Source organism: Mesoplodon mirus (genome assembly GCF_964341445.2).
Source record: "Mesoplodon mirus genome assembly, chromosome: 15".
In the NCBI taxonomy this organism is placed as follows: domain Eukaryota; kingdom Metazoa; phylum Chordata; class Mammalia; order Artiodactyla; family Ziphiidae; genus Mesoplodon; species Mesoplodon mirus.
Genome location: NC_138991.1, coordinates 33,617,505 through 33,639,619, shown reverse-complemented (window position 1 = coordinate 33,639,619; position 22,115 = coordinate 33,617,505). Strand labels below are relative to the sequence as shown.

The 22,115-nt window shown below is 43.5% G+C and overlaps 1 protein-coding gene across 1 annotated transcript; it reads left to right on the top strand.

Moving 5' to 3' along the window:
• The first annotated feature begins 898 nt into the window (after window positions 1–898).
• On the top strand, window positions 899–21,961 carry TRIM4 (tripartite motif containing 4). Its single transcript, XM_082645094.1, has 6 exons — window positions 899–1,658; window positions 8,100–8,195; window positions 8,883–9,113; window positions 10,357–10,379; window positions 10,646–10,743; window positions 17,978–21,961. The coding sequence occupies exons 1-6, from the start codon at window positions 1,266–1,268 to the stop codon at window positions 18,562–18,564; spliced, it is 1,428 nt and encodes a 475-aa protein (XP_082501220.1). The 5' UTR covers window positions 899–1,265; the 3' UTR covers window positions 18,565–21,961.
• The last annotated feature ends 154 nt before the right edge of the window (window positions 21,962–22,115 follow it).

Sequence of the window (22,115 nt, the reverse complement as noted above, 5' to 3'; positions counted from 1 at the left end):
AGAACAGCTACAGCTTCAGCTCCACTCTCCAGGTAATGCTCTCACACCCTGGTGTTGACCTTCTCAGGTAGGACGGTCAGGAACTGCTCCAGCACCAGCAGCTACAGGATCTGCTCCTTCCCAGCATATAGGATGACAGCCACTCATAGCAGATCACCCAGAGCTGGCTCAGAGCATCCTTTAGCCCACAGACCTCCTCCGCACTGAACCACCTAAAATACTGGTGGGAAGTCTCAAACCTGGGGAAGACCATCTAACCCTAGATTCTTTCCCCTAACTTAATTATTAGACCCTCTATCTGCACTGGGTGAGTGAGGCCCCTGCTCTAAGAATGGGCTTCCTCTACCTGGTGTGTCTCTTGTGCTGGGGGAAAAAAAGAGAGGGAAATCAGAGTGCAGAGTGATCAGACAGCTCCCCAGTAGGTCGTGGGGCTAAACACTCCCTTCCCTGGTGGCCTCTTAGAAAACTGGCTCTCCAGTTCGCCTGAATCCTCGAACTCCAGGAGAGTTTGTGGGCTTCGAGTTTGTGGGCTTCGTGTGGGGAGCCAGAAATCCTGCCTTTCTAGAAACTCAACTAGACCTTGGGGTTGGAGGACAAGAACGGCTTCCACTCCTGGAGAATGAGGCTGAAAGAAAAAGGAGAGACTTCAAGAACAGCCAGCCTACCGGGCACGGCGCCTCCTTAACCCCACTCCAGGCCCGGCTGCACACATACGCCAAGGTTTTCTGGCCCTTCTGCCGCTAGGCTGCTGCCCGCCTGGAACGCCCTTCTGGGCAGCAGCTCGCCTAGGACTCCAGACCCTAAATCTTCCGGAGTGGACGGCGAACATTGACCTCACTCCGCAAACCTGAAGGCCAGGCCAAGTTAATTAGCGCCTCCCCGTTTTGCTCCACCAGCGGCTGCTGCAGCTGCGCGATCGTCGCATTCCGGCGCGTCCCCCGAACTACGGGCTCCTCGAGGCCTCTCTAGGCTTCTTGGGGAACTTCCGCATCTCTACTGTTCGTCCAGTTGCAGCCCGCAGTCCCGTCACGCCTAGCGCGCAGTCCTCGCGAGGAAACCCGGAGGTTCGCGGGTTCGGCGCCCTCAGCACGCGTGGGAAAGGGCCGCCGTCTGGCGTTCGCGCGGCCCCGCTGGGTGTCGAACCCCGGAAGAGGCTGCACTTTTCCCTCCCGCCGGAGGCGGCGGCCGCGGTTCCGAAGGCCACCTCCCGCAGCCTGCAGACCTCTCATCCAACCACGACTCCGGCTCTGGGGCCGAGGAGCAGCATGGAGGCCGAGGACTTCCAGGAGGAGCTGACCTGCTCCATCTGCCTGGACTATTTCGAGGACCCGGTGTCCATCGAGTGCGGCCACAACTTCTGCCGCGGCTGCCTGCGCCGCAGCTGGGCGCCGAGCGGCAGCCCGGTCCCCTGCCCCGAGTGCCGGCAGCCGTCGGCGCCCGCTGCGATGCGGCCCAACTGGGCCCTGGCCCGGCTGACGGAGAGGATGCGGCGCCGGCGCCTGGGCCCCGCGCCCCACGGCCTGTGCGGCCGCCATTGGGAGCCGCTGCGGCTCTTCTGCGAGGACGATCAGCGGCTCGTGTGCTTGGTGTGCAGGGAGTCCCAGGAGCACCAGGCCCACACCATGGCCCCCGTCGACGAGGCCTTCGCGAGCTACCGGGTGAGCCGGCCCTTATGGGGCTGCCGGTATTGCCTGGGAACGTTTACTGTTCACGTTGGAATCATGAACCCCCACCAGGCTCAGAAAAGTTAAGCGACTCACGGATCTCAGAGCTGGAGTTAAAACTGGGATTGGGAGGGCCGGTGCAAGGTTCAGTCATCACTGCAGAATTTTCAAGGGACTGGCTTCCGGGAGCTCCTAGTTTAAGACGGTTATCCCGAGAGGTTATACACCAGTGCTGTCCAATAGAAACAAAAATACGAGCCACATATGTTATTAAATTTTTTTCTAGTGGTAAAAGGAAACAGATGATGTTAATTTTAATAATTTATTTGACCCCATTATCGAAAATATCATTCAACATTGATTTTTTTTCTTAAAGCTCATTCTGTTTCCTCTTTATTGTGAAAATGAAACAAAAGATAATCAGGAAATGGAGAACTCGGGTTTTTCTTACAGCTGTTCTCTGACTTGGATGGGCACAGATAGTGTGATTTCACATATATATACATTTGGAGTATAGTTGCTTTACAATGTTGTGTTAGGTTCTGCTGTACAGCAAAGTGAATCAGCTATACGGATACATCTGTCCCCTCTTTTTTGGATTTCTTTCCTATTTAGGTCACTACAGAGCACCGAGTAGAGTTCCCTGTGCTATACAGTAGGTTCTCATTAGTTATCTATTTTATACATAGTAGTGTATATATGTCAGTTGCAATCTCTCAGTTCATCCCACCGCCCTCCCCCCTTGGTATCCATACGTTTGTTCTCTACGTCTGTGCCTCTATTTCTGCTTTGAAAATAAGTTCATCTATACTATTTTTCTAGATTCCACATATATGCAATAATATACGATATTTATTTTTTTTCTTTCTGACTTACTTCACTCTGTATGTCAGTCTCTAGGTCCATCCATGCCTCTGCAAATGGCACAATTTCGTTCCTTTTTATGTCTGAGTAATAGTCCATTGTACATATGTACCACATCTTCTTTATCCATTCCTCTGTTGATGGACATTTAGGTTGCTTCCATGCTCTGGCTGTTGTAAATAGTGCTGCAACGAACATTCATTCAACATTGATTGATATAAAAAATTATCAATGAGAAATTTTACCTTTTTTTTCATGATAGGTCTTTGAAATCTGTGTACTTTACATTTACACACATCAGTTCGGACTATCCACATTTCAGGAGCTCACATGGCTAATGGATGCTGTATTGGACAGTACGGGTTTATACCTACAGATGTCATAGACAACTAATGATTTGGGAAAAACCTGGCTTGTAGGGATGAGTCTGGATTTTACTAGCTTCCTTCATCAATTGGGAAAATCACTTAATGTTTGAATTTGGAGATTATCTGTTCTGCCTTATCTTAGAGTTAAGAAGCTTCAGTCAAATAAATCGGTTTATCATACTCTGGTCCAGCCACACTGGCCTTCTTGCTTTTGTTTCAAGCCTGTTCACTCTCTACTCATACCTTCCATCCTTTAGATCCTTTTAGACTTTAGCTTGAAGACCTTCCTTGATCATCCTTTCCAGAGTAGCCCCACCCCCTTCCATTACTGACGGTGTCACTCCGGTGGTCTCCATCTGAATTGGTATCTAGTAAGTACTTGCTGAAAACACGAATTCAATGATACAAGTTAAAGTGTATTGTAAACTGTGAAATGCTGTACAGTTTTATCAGCTGACTACAAACAGGAAACAGATGCAAAGTTAGACTAGAAAGTGTACATTCATTTTTTTATTCAGTAACCTTTATCGGTGCTTCCTGTATGCTAGTCGTCGTTCTAGAATCTGGACGTAAATGGATGAGAAGGACATGGGCCTTGTCTTGTATGGGGCGTAAGCATGTAGTCCTGTAATTTCAGTGTGTGTGAGAGTTATTAACGTTTGTACCAACACACAGAAGGTCTGAGGTTAGAGTGATCAGACAGGAGTGAGGATCGCCTTCACAGAGGAGTGGAACATGAGTCCACTCTTGACGGATGAGTACAGCAAGGTGGGGGAGAGGATATTCAGGCCAAGGGAACAGCATATTCAATAGTGTGGCAACGTGGAATAGCATGTGATAAATAAGAAGACCAGAGGTCGCTCTGTGCTTCAGGAGGGTAGCGCGTGGCAGGGAGGATAGTGGGAGTTGAGGCTGAAGACAGAGGCAGGGTCCATGTTGTGGAGGATCTTGTTGACCATACTGAGAAGACCGAGCTTTCTCTTCCAGGGAATGGGGATCATTGAAGGATTTTAAGGCAGGAGATGACACGATCAGTTCTTTTGTTTTAGAAAGTTCATTGTGGCATCCACGGGGATGAATGGAGAAGACCAGTTGGGCTGCTGTTGCACTACTTCGAGCAGGAGGTAGTAAGGGCCTGAATGAGTGCAGGGCAGGGGAGATGGAGAAGAGGAGGGCATGGAGTTATGATGAGCTGGAGCTGCATGACATTGTAACTAATTGGAGCTGATGGGTCGGGGAGAGAGAGGAGTCTAGGACGGCAGTCTGGGTATCTGGTGCTCATTTGGGACACGTTGAGAGTAAAGTAACTGTGACAGGAAGTCCAAGGAAGAGGGACAGGAGGCAGGGGGCATAGGAAGCTAGAAACACAGTATTTTAGATTAGAATCATCAGCCTACCCTTGACGTCATGGAAGAAGTAAGCTGATTAGATTTTCCTGGAGAGACCACATAAAGGGTAGAAAAAAAAAAGAGGGAAATGAAGAGAAGCTCAGGAAACACCAATGCTTAGTAGCCAGTAGAAGAAATTGGAAGGACCCATCAGAGAAATGGAAGAGAAAATACATGGGACTTCCCTGGAGGTCCAGTGGTTAAGACTCCGCGCTTCCACTGAAGGGGGCGTGGGTTCGATCTCTGGTCTGGGAACTAAGATCCCTCATGCTACACTGCATGGCTGAAAAAAATCCAAAAAAAAAACTCCCCCAAAAAAATTTATGGGGGAGGGCTGAGGCAAGTGTAAGTGGTTAGGTATGAAAGGAGAAAATAACCCTTAAAGCTTCAACCTTTGGCAATAATCATAATATTAACGATAGCTATCAGGTGTTGATTACTTATGCATCACTGACAGTTCTAAGCATTTTTCGTATGGTAATTTTAAATTTCCATAGCAGCCCTGTTGGATGGATTCTGTTATCCCCATTTTGTAGATGAGGCAGCTGAGGCCCAGAGATGTGAGACCACTTACCCAAGGTCACAGAAGCTAGGAAGTGGCTAAGCTTCGACTGAGGTCCTCTAATTCCTAGTCCATATCATTTTTCACTCTGCTACAGCTAATCTAGCTGAGAAAACTAATCGGAAGAGGTGGGATTTCAGGATTAAACAGAAACGGGCCAACAGGGAGTGGGTGAGGGTAAGGCTGGGGAGAGTTGAATGTCATGAGGTTGACTGGCCAGGTGTTCCGGAGTCAGGTCATTAGGCACAATTGCCCGTTGTCTGTCCTTTTCTGCACCCTCCTCTGCTTCATTGCTGCTCAGTTTATCCATCTCCACCCCACCCCAAGTTAGCTAGAAAAACATTAAGTTGCTCTTGGGTAGAACAATTCTGTTTCCACCATCCCATTCCAAGCACATACTCAGGTGGGTGCACTGTGACTTAAAAGTTTGGAGTTCCCTAAATCCATGGAAAATATCCCCCATCCTATGCCCACACCTGAGCCCTGCAGACAGTGTGCTAGATGCTTTCTCTGAGGATCTGAGCCCCTGAGTACTGCATCCAGGAAACCTGCTTTGATGAATTCCTAGCCCACTCTGCTCACCCTCTTGGGCCACACCAGTGACTCAGGATACACCTGGGAGCACTTTTAAGCAATACTGCCCCCCAACCCCCACGAGTGTTTGATTCAGTTGATGGGGCCCTTGGCATCAGCATTGTTTAAAAATTCACTAGGTGATTCTAGTGTACAGATAGGATAGAGAACCATGGACCTACATCTTAGTATCTTCACAGAGGGAATCTCAAAAAAATCTTTCAGAGCACAAGTTGTCTTTAATGGAGTCATTGGTGGTTGGGGAGAAAAAGAGAACAGAGAAAGAGAATAGCGTCCTAAGCTTCAGGGAGCAAACTCTTTGCCTGGAAAAGGCTTCCAGGCACAGCTCTTCTTTCCCTCAAGCCAATGTTTAGTCTGTGACTCTGGGAGCTAATCCCTTCATTGCTATTAACTCATTTAACAGATACTCAGTATTTCTTGAACCACCCGTTTTGTGTCACTTGCTGTACTACAGTACCAGACTCAGCACTGGGCAAACAGTGGTGAAAAGACCATGGGGCTTACAGTCTGGCTGGGGTGGGGGGAGAGGCACACCGTGGACAATTAAATGACCACAGATGGTGATATGTGCTGTGAAAGAAAGATAGTGCCGTGCCAGAGAAGTGACATGGGCTTTAATAAGGGAACACGGTAGCCTCCTCTGAGGAGATGACATTTCAGTTGAGACTTGATGGATGAGGAATCAGCCATCTGAGGAACTGTGGGAAGAACATCCCAGGCAGTGGATAGCAAATTCAAAGACCCTGAGGCTGGGAAGAGCAGGACCTATCTAAGGAACTGAAAGATCTATGCACCTGGAGCATCACGAGCAAGGGGGAAAGCAGCACGAGATGAGTTGGGAGATGCAGACAAGAGTGGGGTTATGTCGGACCACAAGGTGTTTGAATTTTCTTAGTGATGCGGGAAGCCAATAGAGAATCTTAAGCAGGGGACTGACATGATCCGACTGGTCTTTAGAAGATTATGCTGGCTTCTCTGTGGACATTGGATAAGAGAAGGACAAGACTGGAAGTAGGGAGCCCAGTCATGAGGTTATTGTAGTTGTGCAGACAAGAGGTGGCTTGAACTAGGAGGTGGCTGGGGATGGCAGATAGGCAGATTTGATATGTATTTTGGAGGTAGACCTCCCTGCTTGGATTGGATACAGAGGTTACAGTGACTGAAATTCACAGAACCTAAGTGCTGGGATGGTTTTAAGAAAAGACCATCTAGTCTAGTTGTCTTCATCTTCTAGGTAAGGGAGCTGTGGCCCAGGAAATGTGTGAGGCTGACTTGACCACAGATCCATAGCTAGTTTGTGAAGGTCTAGACTGAAACTCAGACCTGATTTGAAGTTTCATGTCGTTTGAACTACATGATCACAAGTCAGCAAATGTCTTCATTCTATAAATGTCTGCTCTTTTATTATAGTTTTATATACACACAATTGTCTGATGTTAAATGAAGAGAGTGATTTTTAAACTTTGGTACGTCTACCCAACTTTGAAATGCTTGTGTTGCCGTCCTGCCACCTCGTGGCAGTTTCTGTTATCGCAGGGAAGAAGTTTTCTAATCCCAGAACGTTACCAAGTTTACTCAGGGGACCACTTTAAGAGCCCAACTGTGGCAAGATACAAAAAAGCTTAGGTAATGAAACAGGAAAATTCATACATAGTGAAAATTGTTAAGGGCTTTTAAAAACTGAAAAGTTCTATTTCAAATATATTTATGTTTATTAGCAAACAAAAGTGAAAGCTTAAAAAAAAATCTTGGTCACATTCAAAGGAGATATTTATCTCATGACAGCCTTCACACGTACATCAGATTTGACAGTGATTTGTGCATGTCTCTAACCTGTCTGCCTCTGTCTCTAAGGTCATCCCTGAGATTCTGCTGTTAGGTGCTTCCCCTCTGCAGCCTACTGTGTTCCTTCTGATCGACTCAATTTTTTTAATAGCTTATTTGGTTTTTTCTAATTATAAAAAGAATATGTGCCTCTTGTAGAAATTCAAACAAAACAGAGATTTATAAAATTTCTAGTCCTCCCCCTCCAACTTTCAAGCCATTCCTATTCCCCAGAGATAAACAGTGTTAATAATACTTAGGTATATACCCTTCCAGATTTTCCCTCTGTTCAGATACAAACGCACACACTTGCACAGACACATGTATATTTGTTCTTTTCAAAACAGAATTATATAGAGAGCTACCTGAAATTGATGTAGAGTATCAATATACCATAATTTAATGATTCCACATTGATGGGTAGTGAATAATGCTGCAGTTAACTTTCCTATACATATTATTTTTGCTAATGTTTTGTTGGATATTATTAGAAATAGGATTATGCATATTTTCAATTTTGTTAAATCCTGCCAGTTGCTCTTCAAAAAGATGGGACCCTCACTCTCCTACTATTATGGTGCCAGAAGACTTTTCCCTTGCCAGGACTAGGCATTTATGAATCTTCTAACAATTTAAAATTTTTGTCTATTTAATAGGCATACTCTATATTGTGTTATGACGATTTTAGACCAGAATAATCCTTATGCATTAGCCTGTAGTCATCTTCAGCATTTTCTCAATCTCATCCCTTGTTTGAATTAGGTGACTTTTAGCTCTTGAACAAGGAAGATGCTGGGGGAGTTAATTTCTTACTTGTGCGTGTTTCTGCTGACAGGAAAAACTTCTTAAGACTCAACGTAGTCTGACAGCCAAGATGAAGAAAGCCATGCATTTACAGGACATGGAAGTGAAGAATGCTGCAGAGTGGAAGGTAAGAGCAGAAGTTGGTTGGGTATTTCTTGCCCTTGAGTCCTTTCAGTCTGAGGCTGCTCAAGGGCTTTCACTGGGAAGAGCTTGTGGACCTCATCAGTTGTTCGGCCCCTTTCAGATAAGGTGATAGAACAGGAAGAATCTATCTCTACTGACCTGTGTCTTTGGGCAACATGAGTTCCACACACTTCATCCTCATATCTCAAGGGTAGTGTCCCTTTCCTTCCTGCTTTCTCCCTAGGTTGGCTTCCTACATTGGAGTTGATTTGGGTCTATGGCACTGTGGAAAGCAAATGGAGTTTGCTTCCAGAGATGCTAGTCTAGTTGACGTGGGCGCACATATGCACGTCTAAGATTTAACATAACTAAACGGTAGGTGATCTGAGGGCTAAATTAAATAATAGATGTGCAAGTGCATTTTAGTTTAAAAAGTATACAAACAAGGCATTGCTATCATAGCAGAGACTCAGATGTTACAAAGAATGAATTAATACTATATAGACTAGTACAAAGATATCAAGTAGGTGTAAAGAAAGGAGTAGGGGAAATTTGTAGGGGCTGGGCAGGAACTTTTCTGGAGGAGGTGATTTGAAAGGAAGGATCATGGATTGTTAGGGAGTCATGTGCAGGGAATTTAGGAGGAAGGACCAGGCAGAACAAGGACTGAGCCAGTCTCCTGTGGCTATAGGAGAAGATGAAGAATAAGCGAACAAGAGTCAGTGCGGAGTTTGCAAAGCTGCATGTCTTCCTGGCTGAAGAAGAGCAATTGTTTCTTAAGAGACTGAGCCAAGAAGAAGAAGAGACAAAGAAGAAACAGAATGAGAACACATTAAGGCTCAATCAAATGATCACTTCCATGAAGAAGCTCATCTTTGAGGTGGGGGAGAAGAGCCAGAGCTCCACCCTGGAGCTGCTCCAGGTGAGACCGGCAGGGAAGGGCGCAGTCTCTGTCTTTACAGAGTTGTTAGTTAACATCCCTAACTGAACTCCCTCTTGCCTTTAGAACTGAATGTCCTTCCTGGTGAGTGGGTTTAGTAGAAGACATATTTTCTCTGTGTTGCTGTTGTGTTATTATTTTTATTCATTTATTTTTGCGGTACGCAGGCCTCTCACTGTTGTGGCCTCTCCCGTTGCGGAGCACAGGCTCCGGACGCGCAGGCTCAGTGGCCATGGCTCACGGGCCCAGCCGCTCCACGACATGTGGGATCTTCCTGGACCGGGGCACGAACCTGTGTCCCCTGCATTGGCAGGCGGACTCTCAACCACTGCACCACCAGGGAAGCCCCTTATTATTTTTATTATACAATTAAAGAGTCAAAGATTCACCTTTCAAAGGAAATTAATGTGAAATTTAGGTCTGATGAGCTCAGGTAATATGAGATACTTAGATTTCAAGAATTGTCTAGAACTTTTACAACTTGACTGAGCAGTGAAGTTCCAATTGCATATCCAAATATATACTATAGCAGAATCTTTGAAATAACACATTTCTTTTGTATATGGCTTCTTTCATTTAGTGTAATGTTTTTGAGGTTCATTCATGTTGTATATTAGTATTGTATTTGCATCCCTTTTTTAAATTCCAGAATAGTATTGCATTGTAGAATATACCATATTTTGTATATCTGTTCACCAGTTGATGGACATTTGGGTTGTTTCCACCTTTTGGTTATTAGGAAGGATGCTGCTTTAACACTTGTCTATCATTCTTTGTGTGGACATATGTTTTCATTTCTCTTGGGTAAGTGGTAGGCACAGAATTGCTAGGCTGTATGCTATATTTATATTTAACTTTTAAAGAAACTGCCTTTTTCCAAACTACCTTTTTCCATTTTATATTCCCACCACATCCTCACTAACATTTGTCTGTGATTGATGAAAGAGTGTAGACGGAGAAGTAGGCAAAAAGCCAGGAAAGAGCTAATGTCATAGTGCCAAAGGAGAAAGAGGAGGGCTTCAAGGAAAGGATTGGTCAACATTGTTAAATAGTTCAGAGGGGTCACATGAAACAAAGACTACGTTGTGTTAATGCATTGGGTTTGACAGCATGAGAGCATATGTGACATTAATAAAAGCAACTGACAGAAAAATACCTGCTCACAAAGTTGAGTAAAAGATCTCTAGGGGAAGGTACATAACTTCTTTCTTTCTTCTCTTCACAGAATCCAAAAGATGTGTTGACCAGGTACAAACTCTTGCCTTCTTATGGGGGCTTGAGTAGAATGGTAAAGATACAGGCCAAGCAGAGGGGAAATGAGGCCTGGGCTCCATAGATCAGTGTGGACACTGACATGAGGGGGTTGTCGGGGAGGAGTTCCACTGTTCACTTTTGCCAGGAGGAATGGGAGAGAAGTAGTCTGACCTCTGGGATTTGAACCTTCAGTTGGGAGTTGGGGGTCTTGGGTGTCCTAGTTGTCTCCTAAGCAGAGCAGCCTTCTGCACTTCTCTTAGGTGTGAGAACCAGGATGTGAACTATTCCTTTGAAGTTCTAAAGGTGAAGACTGTGTGCCGGCTACCAATGATGAAGGAAATGCTGAAGCGATTCCAAGGTGAGCAGAATTTCTGGAAGTTGGAGCTCAGAGAATGAACGAGAGAAGTCTGGAAAGGAAAGAGAAAACAAAGCATGCAGCTGACAGGAGGGTCAGGAAAATGGTAATAAGTACTTAGGAATAAATGGATATATGCTTCATTCAAGAAACATCCATTAAACACATACTGTGTGTTATAAGGTACTAGTGATACAAAAAGAAAAAGACCTATTTGCTTACAAATTGGAGAGACAGACACATATCACTTTACTGTAACACAGTGGGATCCAGTGGTATGGTATGAAATGGTATGAATAAAATACTGCAGAACTACAGAGGAAGACCACTGTTGGGGGTGAAGTGGGAAAGTTTTCACAGCAGAGGTGATGACAGTTGTTTGGGAATTTGAAGGATGAGTAGCAGTTTGCCAAGTGGAAAATGAGGGAATCCTCTTCTAGGCAGAGGCGGCAGCATGAGCTAAGGTGTGGAGAAAATCGAGGAGAGGGTATCTGATGTGACTGAACCATAAGGTGCATATGGGGAAAGGCAGGAACTGAGTTTGAGAAGATGAGTGTAGGAAAGACTGAAGATAAACTTATTAGATCTCCAGGGAAGTACCAAGGCATGTATGTGATGTAAAGGTATGCACTCAATTCTCATGTGCATGTACCTGATTAAGAATCATGGTGTGGGGCTTCCCTGGTGGTGCAGTGGTTGGGGGTCCGCCTGCCGATGCAGGGGATGCGGGTTCGTGCCCCGGTCCGGGAGGATCCCACATGCCGTGGAGCAGCTGGGCCCGTGAGCCATGGCCGCTGGGCCTGCGCGTCCAGAGCCTGTGCTCCGCAACGGGAGAGGCCGCAGCAGTGAGAGGCCTGCATGCAGGAAAAAAAAAAAGAAAAAGAATCATGGTGTGGATGTCTACTTCCAGCTAAAATGCAGTAACAGGGGCTGGATTTACTCCAGAAACTTAGTTGAGCAAAAAAAAAAACCAAAACAGACAATACATAAAACAGGTTTTTTTTTTGTTTGTTTGTTTTTTTTTTTTTTTTTGTGATATGCGGGCCTCACTGTTGTGGCCTCTCCTGTTGCAGAGCACAGGCTCCAGACGCGCAGGCTTAGCGGCCATGGCTCACGGGCCCAGCCGCTCCACGGCATGTGGGATCTTCCCAGACCGGGGCGCGAACCCACGTCCCCTGCATCGGGAGGCGGACTCTCAACCACTGCGCCACCAGGGAAGCCCCATAAAACAGTTTTTAAAACACTGGACCTTAGGCAGTGAAGGACAGCGATTCATGGGAAATGTGAAACAAATGAGGTGCACTCTATGATGGCCCCAGCCTACAGCCTTGAGAGAGTTTCCAGGCCACCTCAGGGACGGTAACAGAGGTGGAGCCAGGTGGACTTCCTGAGTTGAGGGGTGGAGCTGAGAGTCCAGGGAGAACAAAGCAGCGAGAGTTTACAGAGCACTGGACAGAGTACTGGAGAGGAGAGAGCTGGACAGAGAGAGAACCCAGATGATCTACAGAGACACGCCGTGAACATTCAGCAGAATGCTGATCAGTACATGCTTGTGAAGAATTAACCGAGTTTGAGGAAGGAAATTTCCAAAATGAGTAGAAGAAACAGTTCCTGGTGCTCACACAGGGCCAGGAACAATGCCTGTTCCTACCAGCCTCTGGAAAACTCTTTAATTCGTGGGGCACTGGGTAGAGTACTCAGGAAAATCTTGCCTCATTAGTGGGAAATAATTAACCCTACACTGAGCACTGCTTTGGACCCACTTTACAAATCATGAAATAAGACCCAAAAGGATGAAATTATTTCCAAGTAACTGCATCCCAGGACAAAGCTCAACAAGATGGATAGGAATTTTAAAAAATGAGTACCCAACAATGTAAAATCACAATGCCTGGCATCCAATCAAAGATAACTAGGCAGGCAAAAAGATAGGAAAACATGACCCATGATGAGAATAATCAATTGAAACTGATCCAGGATTTACCTGGACGCTAGAATAAGCATAGAAGAACATTAATACAGTTATTGTAACTATTTTGTAAAGAGGCATATGGGGACATGAAAGATATAAAAAAATCCCAGACAGACTTCTAGAGATGAAAACTACTGTAACTGAGATGAAGAACAAGCTGGTTGGGGTTAATGTGTCATTGCAAAAGAAAAGCTTAGTGAGCTTGAAAAGATAGAGCAGTGGAAACTAGGTAAAATGAAACACACAGAGAAAAAAACTTAAAAAATGAAAATAGCATCAGTGAGCTGTGGGTCATTTTCATGCAGCCTTATGTCTGGTCATTGGTACCTCTCAGGGAGAGGAGTGGTATGGGGATGAGACAGAAAAAACATTTGAAGAAATAATGACCGACAACTTCCCAAAGTTGATGAAAACTATAAGTACACAGATCCAAGAAACTCAGCAAATCCTAAGCATGATGAAAACTACACCAAAACCAGTGATAAAGAGAAAATTTTAAATGCAACAAGTTAAAAAGGACATGTTACAGTGGAACAAAGATAAAGATGACATCACATTACTCATTGAAAGCAATGCAAGTGAACAAAATCTTTAAAGGACTGAAAGAAAATAACTATTAACCCAGACTTTTATTCCTGGCAAAAATACCCTTCAAAAACAAGGTGAAACAAAGAAGTTTGCTGATATCCAGAAACATAAAGAGTTTATCAGACCAACACTGCAAGAAATGTTAGAGGAAGTCCTTTAAGCAGAAGGAAAATGATACCAGATGGAAGTCAGATCTACACAAAGGAGTAAAACATCTTCTGAAATGGTAATGACGTAAAGAAATATGTACTTCTGTCATTACTTAAATCTCATTAAAAGGTAATAGGGATGGTTAATTTATATGTTAATTTGACCGGGGCACAAGGTGCCCAGATACTTGGTGAAACATTATTTTGGGTGTTGCTGTGACAGAGTGTTTTGGGATGAGATTAATATTTAAATCAGGAAACTTGAGTAAAGCAGATTGCTCTCCATAATGCTGGTGGGCCTAATCTAATCAGTTGCAGGCCTGAATAGAACAAAAGGCTGACTTTTCACCCTGAACAAGAGGGAATTCTACAGCAGACTGCCTTAGGACTCCATCTGCAGCTTTGGTTCTTCCTGCCTTGTGGCCTTTGAACTGGAACATCAGTTTTCCCTGGGTCGTGAGCCTTCTGTCACACACAGTGGACTTGGACTTGCCAGTCACCATAATCACATGAAACAATTCCTTATAATCTCCTTCTCTATACACGTACATCTTACTGGTTCTATTTCTCTGGAGAACCCTGACAAATACAGTAATTGACTGTTTAAACAGACAGAAAATAACATATTGTAGAGTTTATAACATATTTACAAGTAAAATGCACAACAATAATAGCATGAATGTTGGGAGGGGAGAAATAGAAGTAACCATTATATAGTTCTTTTTTTTAAAGTATTTATTTATTTGGCTGCGTCGGGTCTTAGTTGCGGCATGCAGGATCTTTCGCTGTGGCGTGCAGGCTCTTCATTGAGGCGAGCGGGCTTCTCTCTAGTTGTGGTGCGCGGGCTCTAGAGCACGTGGGCTCAGTAGTTGTGGTGCGTGGGCTTAGTTGCCCTGCGGCATGTGGGATCTTAGTTCCCCGACCAGGGATCGAACCCATGTTCCCTGCATTGGAAGGCAGATTCTTAACCACTGGACCACCAGGGAAGTCCCTATTATACAATTCTTATATGTGAAGTGGTATAATATCTCTTGAAGGTAGGCTGTTAAGTTAAAGGTGTATATTATAAACCTTATGGCAATCACTAAAATAAAAGAGTTGTAACTAATAAGTCAACAAAGGAGATGAAGTGGAATCATAAGAATACTTGGTTAATCAGAAAGAAGGCAAAAAAGAAGAAAAAAGAATAGGACAAATAGAAAACATAACAAGATGATAGACACAAACCTAATCATATTAATAATCATATTAAGTATAAATGGTCCTAATCAAAAGGGAGAGAATGGTTGGATTGGATAAAAAAAGCAAGACCGAACAATATGCTGCAAGAAACGCACATTAAATATAAAGACCCATATATATTAAAAGTAAAACAATGGAAAAAGCTATACCATGCTAACATTAGTCAAAAGAAATCTGGAATGGTTATATTAATATCAAGATTTCAGAGCAAGGAATATTACCAGAGATAAAGTCAAGTCCTAATGATTAAGGAGTCAGTTTATCAGGAGGACATAACAGTTCTAAATATTTATACACCTAATAACAGAGCTTCAAAATATATTAAGCAAAAATTGATAGAGCTGCAAGGATAAACAGACAAATCCACAATTAAAGCTGGAATTTTCAGTACCTTTAAAAAATAATTTTTAGAACAAGTAGGCAGAAAATCAGTAAGGATATAGTAGACTGAATAACACTATCAATTTGAATAGCAGTATCAACCAACTTGACCACCCTGTTATTTATAGAATACTGCCCCAAACAAAAACAGAATACATATTCTTTTTGAGTGTACATGAAACATTTTCTAAGGTAGAACAGGGTGGGCCATAAGACATATCTCAGTATTCAAAAGGATTCAAGCCATACAAAGTGTGTTCTTTGACCGCAATGCATTTGAGTTAGAAAAAATCCTTGGAAGTTCCCCAAATGTTAGGAAACTAAATGACACACTTCTCAATAACCCGTGAATTAAAGGTGAAATCAAAAGGGAAGTAGAATGTGTTGATACTTTGAACTGAATGAAAAGGAAAACACAACATTTCAGAATTTGTGGAATACAGCTAAAGCGACACTTACAGGGAAATGCATAGCACTAATCACCTATATTATAAAAGAAGAAAGTCCTTAAATCAGTGACATCAGTATCTACCTTAAGACACTAGAAAAAGAAGAGCAAATAAAGCCCCCCAAAACAGAAGAATGGAAATAATAAAAATCAGAGCATAAATCATTGCAATAGAATACAGAAAACGAAAGAAATATTAGTGGAACCAAAAGCTCTTTCTTTGAGAATATCAATTTTATTGATATACTTTAAGCAGAATGACGAGATACATCACTAGTATTAAGAATGAGAGGGCTTCCCTGGTGGCACAGTGGTTGAGAGTCCGCCTGCCGATGCAGGGGACACGGGTTCGTGCCCCGGTCTGGGAAGATCCCACGTGCTGCAGAGCGGCTGGGCCTGTGAGCCATGGCCGCTGAGCCTGCGCATCTGGAGCCTGTGCTCCGCAACGGGAGAGGCCCGCGTACTGCAAAAAAAAAAAAAAAAAGAATGAGAGAGGCATCATCACTACAAATTCTATAGATATTAAAAGGATAATAAGGGAATATTACAAGCAACTTTATGCTGATATATCAGACAACATAGATGAAATGGACAAAGTTCTTAAAAGACTCAAATGACTAAAGCTGACTCAAGAAAAAATAGATAACTGGAATAACATTATTTCTATTAAAGAAATTCGTGTTAGAAACCTTTCCAAATGGCTTCACTGGTGATTTCACCAAACATTTAAAAAATATTTATTCTACATAAACTCTTAACAAAAAATTGAAGAGACTATTCCCAATTTGTTCTATGAGGCCTGCATTACCATGATAGTAAAATCAGACAAAGACGTTATAAGAGAAGAGAACTATAGATCAGTGTCCCTCATGAACATAGAAAAATTCTAGAGAAAATTTTAGCAAATTGAATTCAACAATGTATAATACATCACAACCAAATGGAGTTTATTGTAGAAAAGCAGGTTTGGTTTAACATTTGAAAGTCAATATAATTCACGACGTTAGCAAATTAAAAAAAGGAGGGCTTCCCTGATGGCGCAGTGGTTGAGAGTCCACCTGGAGATGCAGGGGATGCGGGTTCGTGCCCCGGTCCGGGAAGATCCCACATGCTGCAGAGCGGCTGGGCCCGTGAGCCATGGCCGCTGAACCTGTGCGCCTGGAGCCTGTGCTCCGCAACGGGAGAGGCCGCAACAGTGAGAGGCCCACGTACCGCAAAAAAAAAGAAAAAAGAAAAAGAAAACTATTTGATCACCTAGTAGTTGCAGAAAAAGTCCTTGTCAAAATCTAACACTCAGGACTTGAGGACACGGGGAGGGGGAAGGGTAAGCTGGGATGAAGTGAGGGAGTGGCATTGACATATATACTCTACCAAACGTAAAATAGATAGCTAGTAGGAAGGAGCCGCATAGCACAGGGAGATCAGCTCAGTGCTTTGTGACCACCTAGAGGGGTGGGAGGGAGACGCTAGAGGGAGGGGATATGGGGACATATGTGTACGTATAGCTGATTCACTTTGTTATACAGCAGCAACTAACACAACATTGTAAAGCAGTTATACTCCAATGATGATGCTAAATTTAAAAAATCTAACATTTCTGATTAAAAAAACAAAACAAAACACAACTCTCAGCAAACTAAAGAGACATAGAGAGTCTGGGAGGGAAGAGAAGTTGGAGGCAGGTCAGGGAGGAAGTTATAGACACAGTTACAGTGAAAGATGCTGAAGGTCCGAGTGAAGACAATGGCGATGGGAAAGGAGAGGAAGAAAAGAACCTGAGTGATATTTCAGAGGCAGAATTGATACGACTTGGTGATTAATTAGCCACCGAGGGTCAGAGGGAAAGAAGAATCAAATAACCTTAAGATTTCCAAGTGTGAGTATTTGGGTGGAGCTAATATTCTTAGACCTTAGAGAACATAGAAAACAAGAAGTCTGCATGTGAGGGAGGATTAGTCTCAAGAGAGTGGAAGGGGACTTGTGATGCTCTGAATTCGGTTTTGAGTTACCTGCTGAGGGCTTACAGAGATGCCCAGTGAACAGCTGGAATCAGTAAAGAGATACCTTGTTAATGATGACATCTGTGTGTTCCTGTACAAAGAACCAGCCAGTCGACAGCTTTGGTTCTGGTCCTGATTCAACAAGTCAGTATTTGTTACTGTTTCTCCTAATTTTATGCTGATGGTGAAGACTTGGGGCCATGAAATAATGGGCTCCCCATTTTCTAGGTCATAGTCTTTTAAAGCAGAAGAGGAATGAAGATTTCAGGTTACTCATACATACTATGGCCTGTTAGGCGCAGCTGAGGATCAGTTGAAGGACAATGAGTCGTCTTCTTCCTAACAGTATGTGATAGGGAAGAAGGATGGCACTGAAGCTGGAACAGACGGGCATTTCTGGAGGAGGGTTGGTGGTAAGCTCTTGCATTATTGATCTCAGCTCTCATTTTCTCTGCAGTGGCTGTAAATCTAGCTGAGGACACTGCTTATCCCAAACTTGTCTTCTCCCAGGAAGGGAGATATGTGAAAAATGGAGCATCAGCCAGTTCTTGGCCACTATTTTCTACAGCGTGGAGCTACTTTACTGGATGGAGGAATCCTCAGAGGACCACAGACTTTGTGGAGAGATTTCAGCACTTACCCTGCGTTTTGGGAAAAAACGTTTTCACCTCAGGGAAACATTACTGGGAAGTTGAGCACCAAGGTAGCCTGGAGGTTGCTGTGGGGTTGTGTCGGGAGGACATCATGGGGATTACTGGTGGTTCAACAATGTCCCCCCGCATGGGAATCTGGGCTCTTTGTTGGAGTTCTGCTGGCTATTGGCCCCTGACAGGCATCTCTGTGAGGCCTACCAAGCTAGAGCCAGCTCTTCACCGGGTGGGAGTTTTCCTAGATCACAGGGCTGGGGAAATCTCATTCTACAGTGCTGTGGATGGAGAGCACCTATACACTTTTTCCTGTCCTTCCATCTCACGTCTCCGGCCGTTTTTTTGGTTGAGTCCATTAGCATCTTTAGTCATCCCACCAGCGACTGGTGGGAAATGAGGCTGTTCTTCTCCTGCCCAAGAATCTTTGCCTTGTACCCCAGCCCAGGGACATACATCCCTTGGCCCTCATCTTTGACTTCATATATAAATCCATCCTGGGTGGTCCCTCAATTCTGTCCATTCAGATTCCAACTTCACATTTTGTTCAGCGCCCCCTGGACATCATGTGCGTAGACAGATGTGGAAGACCCTGCTGGGTATCTTTCCAGTGGCCACTTGGCCCACTTTTTCTCCTCTTCTGGTTCTTCCTAATTGAACTGTTCAGCATGTGCCCTCCACATGCTTCAGGGAGACAGGCCCATAGGAGGGAATTGTGGCCAGTGAGGTGGGGTGAGAAATTCTCCAAGGTGCCTCTGAGGAAAGTTTTTTAGCTTTTAGAAAGAGATGTTTGGGAAGACACAGCCCCTCTCCTGATGTTAGTAGGTATACTGGAACCGAGGGCAGCACAATAACCGTGGAAAAAGGAGGAGAAATGTGGTCTTTGTTGGCATCATGAAATGGTCGGAATTTCCCTAATCCCGAATTTCTTGTTATATGAGATTATTGCTGCTTTATTGTATAAGGCAGTTCTAGTTGCCTTCTGGTCACTTGCAGGCTGAAGTATCCTAACCGGTGCTATAGGCACATAGCTTGGACATCTCACAGTAGAGGCCTATCTCACTTTTTTTCCTGAAATTTCACAGCTTTATAGAATCCCCTTCTGTTTAGTCATGTAATTCCTGTTCTTTCCAGTAAGTACTGATATTCCTCACTTTCTTGGATTGGAGAATTGAGGCAGTGTTCCCCTGCTCTGCCTGTGTTGTTACTCTTCACCTGACCGTGTCTCTCTCTGCCCTCAAGGGTTCATTGTGCTCTCCCTTCGTCAGATTCCTATACTGTGTGCACAAGGTTATTAACGTCATCCTGAAAATGTTGGGAAACCCTCCTTAAGTATTTACACTGTGCTAGCCTCTTCACATACATAATGCTCCCACGTGGCTCTTGCAACAGCGATGGAAATGAGATGGAAATTAAAATCCTGTCTTTACAAAAGAAAAAACAAACCTTGAGATTAACTTCTCAGTCCTGCCCAGTTGTCAAACGGGCATGTTGGGATTGAATCTAGATCTGAGAGGAAAGTCCTGGTCTTTTCTACTCTACGTTCACCTGTGAGCAGTTATTGAATGCTGATTGTGGTCTCCAACACCTCTGTTTCAGGTTTTTATTTCGTTACATGTTTTTACCCTGTATGAGTGTTCTCCTCTCTTTACCTTCCTGCTCTAGATTGTATACACTCGGAGGATTGTGACTGTTATTGGATAGTTATTTGAAAATAATGAATGTTTCTCTCTGGTTATAAAATCATGTACTTATTATAGAAACTTTGAAACATATAGAAAGTATGAAGAAAATTAAAGTTACTGATAATCCCACCACTACTAACATTTTAATGTGTCTCCTCCCAGACTTGCAATAGGCTTTCTGGCAGCTTCTTACAAAACTTCCAGCACCCTCCCTAATCCCTCCTCCCCTTCCTGTGTCCCAGCCCATCCTGGCTTGTCTTCCTTTGCAGCTGGACCAATCCCCCTCATTCAGTGATTTCTGCTGAGTTCTCCTTAACTCTCCAAGATACTTGCTGTTATGAGTTGAATTCTGTCCTCCAGAGAAAAAGATATGTTGAAGTCCTAGCTGTGAATGTGACTTTATCTGGAAATTAAGCTGAGGCCATTAGGGTGGGCCCTAATCCAATATCACTAGTATCCTTAGAGGGAATTTTGTACACACACACACATACACTTACATACATGGAAATGCCATGTGAGGACACAGAGGGAAGATGGCTATGGGAGATGCTGGAGTTATGCTGTTACAAGCCAATGAATGCCTGGGGCTGCTAGATGCTGGAAAAGGCAAAGAAGAATCCTCCCCTAGAAGCTTCTGAGGGAGCATGGCCCTGCAAACACCCTGATTTCAGACTTCTAGCCTCCAGAACTGTGAGACAGTAAATTTCTGTTGTTTTAAGCCACCCAGTTTGTGGAACTTAGGAATTTAACACACTTGCCCATCAGGACTTCCTTCAGTGCTGTGAAATAATATTCATATTTTATGGCAAGACAAAAATTGAAACATAAAAAATTTTCTCTGCTCATTGGTCTCTGTCCCTGCGCTGTGCATTGTGTGTCTGCATTATGCATCAACCAAACCTCCCCCCTCAGCAGAAATACCTGCTCAACATAAAGAGCAACATTCTCCTAGCATCAACAAGACAACTCCTTAAAAGATAACATTCCTTCTTGATAAGGGGTCACATGGTGCTTAGATCTGATGTAAACTGTCATTAATATGTCATTTAATGTACAGCCCTCATCTCAAAAAACTTGTATAACTGTGCCTTGACTTCTAACGGGTGGAATGGTTCTCAGATGCTCTTCCTGGGTTATAATCCTCAAATTTGGCTCGAATAAAATTTTCCATTTCCTTCTTAGATCGATTAGTTAGTTTTTTGTCGACAATACCTACATTGTTAATTTCCAGCCCTTGGGAAACTCATTAGTACCTTTCCTCCACTCTTCTTTCTGGGCTGTTGAACCAGGTTGGTTGGTTCTGCTACAAAGACTTGTTCTCTGACTTCAAGTAGACTCTGTGGGCTGCTTGGTAAACAAGCTTGATCTTAAATTCCTTTTTACATCTTCTGATGGCAGTGATTCCAAACCTTTTCCTCTTTTCTCAAAGAAAAGACCTTTATAAGCCTCCCTTTATACTACTATAACGGAGGTAAAACTTTACTTACTGAGGTTTTCAGCTGGGACTCTAACGAAAAGAAAGATTAACAAGAAAAGGTTTAACACATGCAACACATCATGCAGGAGAAACGTAAAATGAATACTAACTCAAAGCCTTGGCTTAGAATTCTGGCTTTCATAGTATCTTCGACAAAGAACAATAAAATTGTGGAGAGATGTTAGGACAAAGGAAAACAGTTTTAGTCTTCCAAGGGTGGCAGACTGTGTGAAGGTAAATATATGTGTGGAAACAAATGGGTCAATGTGTGTTTGCAGATTCTTCTGGCACTGCCTCTGGGCTGAGTCTGTCTCTGGTAAAAGAATAATTTATATCCTGCCTTTAGGATTCCTGGGTTTGCTGCCTCTTAATTGCCTTCAGCTCAAAATAATTTTTATGTCAAAGAGGCATATTTTGGGGTGACACGTTCTGGTTTCCATCACTACTTACTATTGCAAAGAACTTGCATCTTTTACTGAGAAAAAAATTTTTCTCTTCTACCCATCTGATTAACAATTTTTTGCCTCTTTTTTGGGTCTTGATATTGGACCGTCTCTCATCTCTTCAGGCATGGAATGGGACCCAGTTGTTGTATTGGTTAAAAATAAACTCTTCTGATGCTTCTGATGTACAAACAGTGTCCCAGTCAGCTTCCTATTTTACTTAGTTTCTCTGAGTCTTTATTAGTGTGTTATATGACTCTTTAGGAGGGGTATTTATTCACCATTTCTTAAGTTTATTTCACCACAGAAACTCTATTTTTTATTGAAGTCTAGTTGATTTACAATG

Bases quoted from the DNA above. Each gene is read 5' to 3' on its own strand.
- TRIM4 (XM_082645094.1), top strand. From the start codon at position 1,266: ATGGAGGCCGAGGACTTCCAGGAGGAGCTGACCTGCTCCATCTGCCTG. The intron at 1,659-8,099 runs GTGAGCCGGCCC...TTCTGCTGACAG, and splicing joins AGGCCTTCGCGAGCTACCGG to GAAAAACTTCTTAAGACTCA. The intron at 9,114-10,356 runs GTGAGACCGGCA...TTCTCTTCACAG, and splicing joins CCACCCTGGAGCTGCTCCAG to AATCCAAAAGATGTGTTGAC.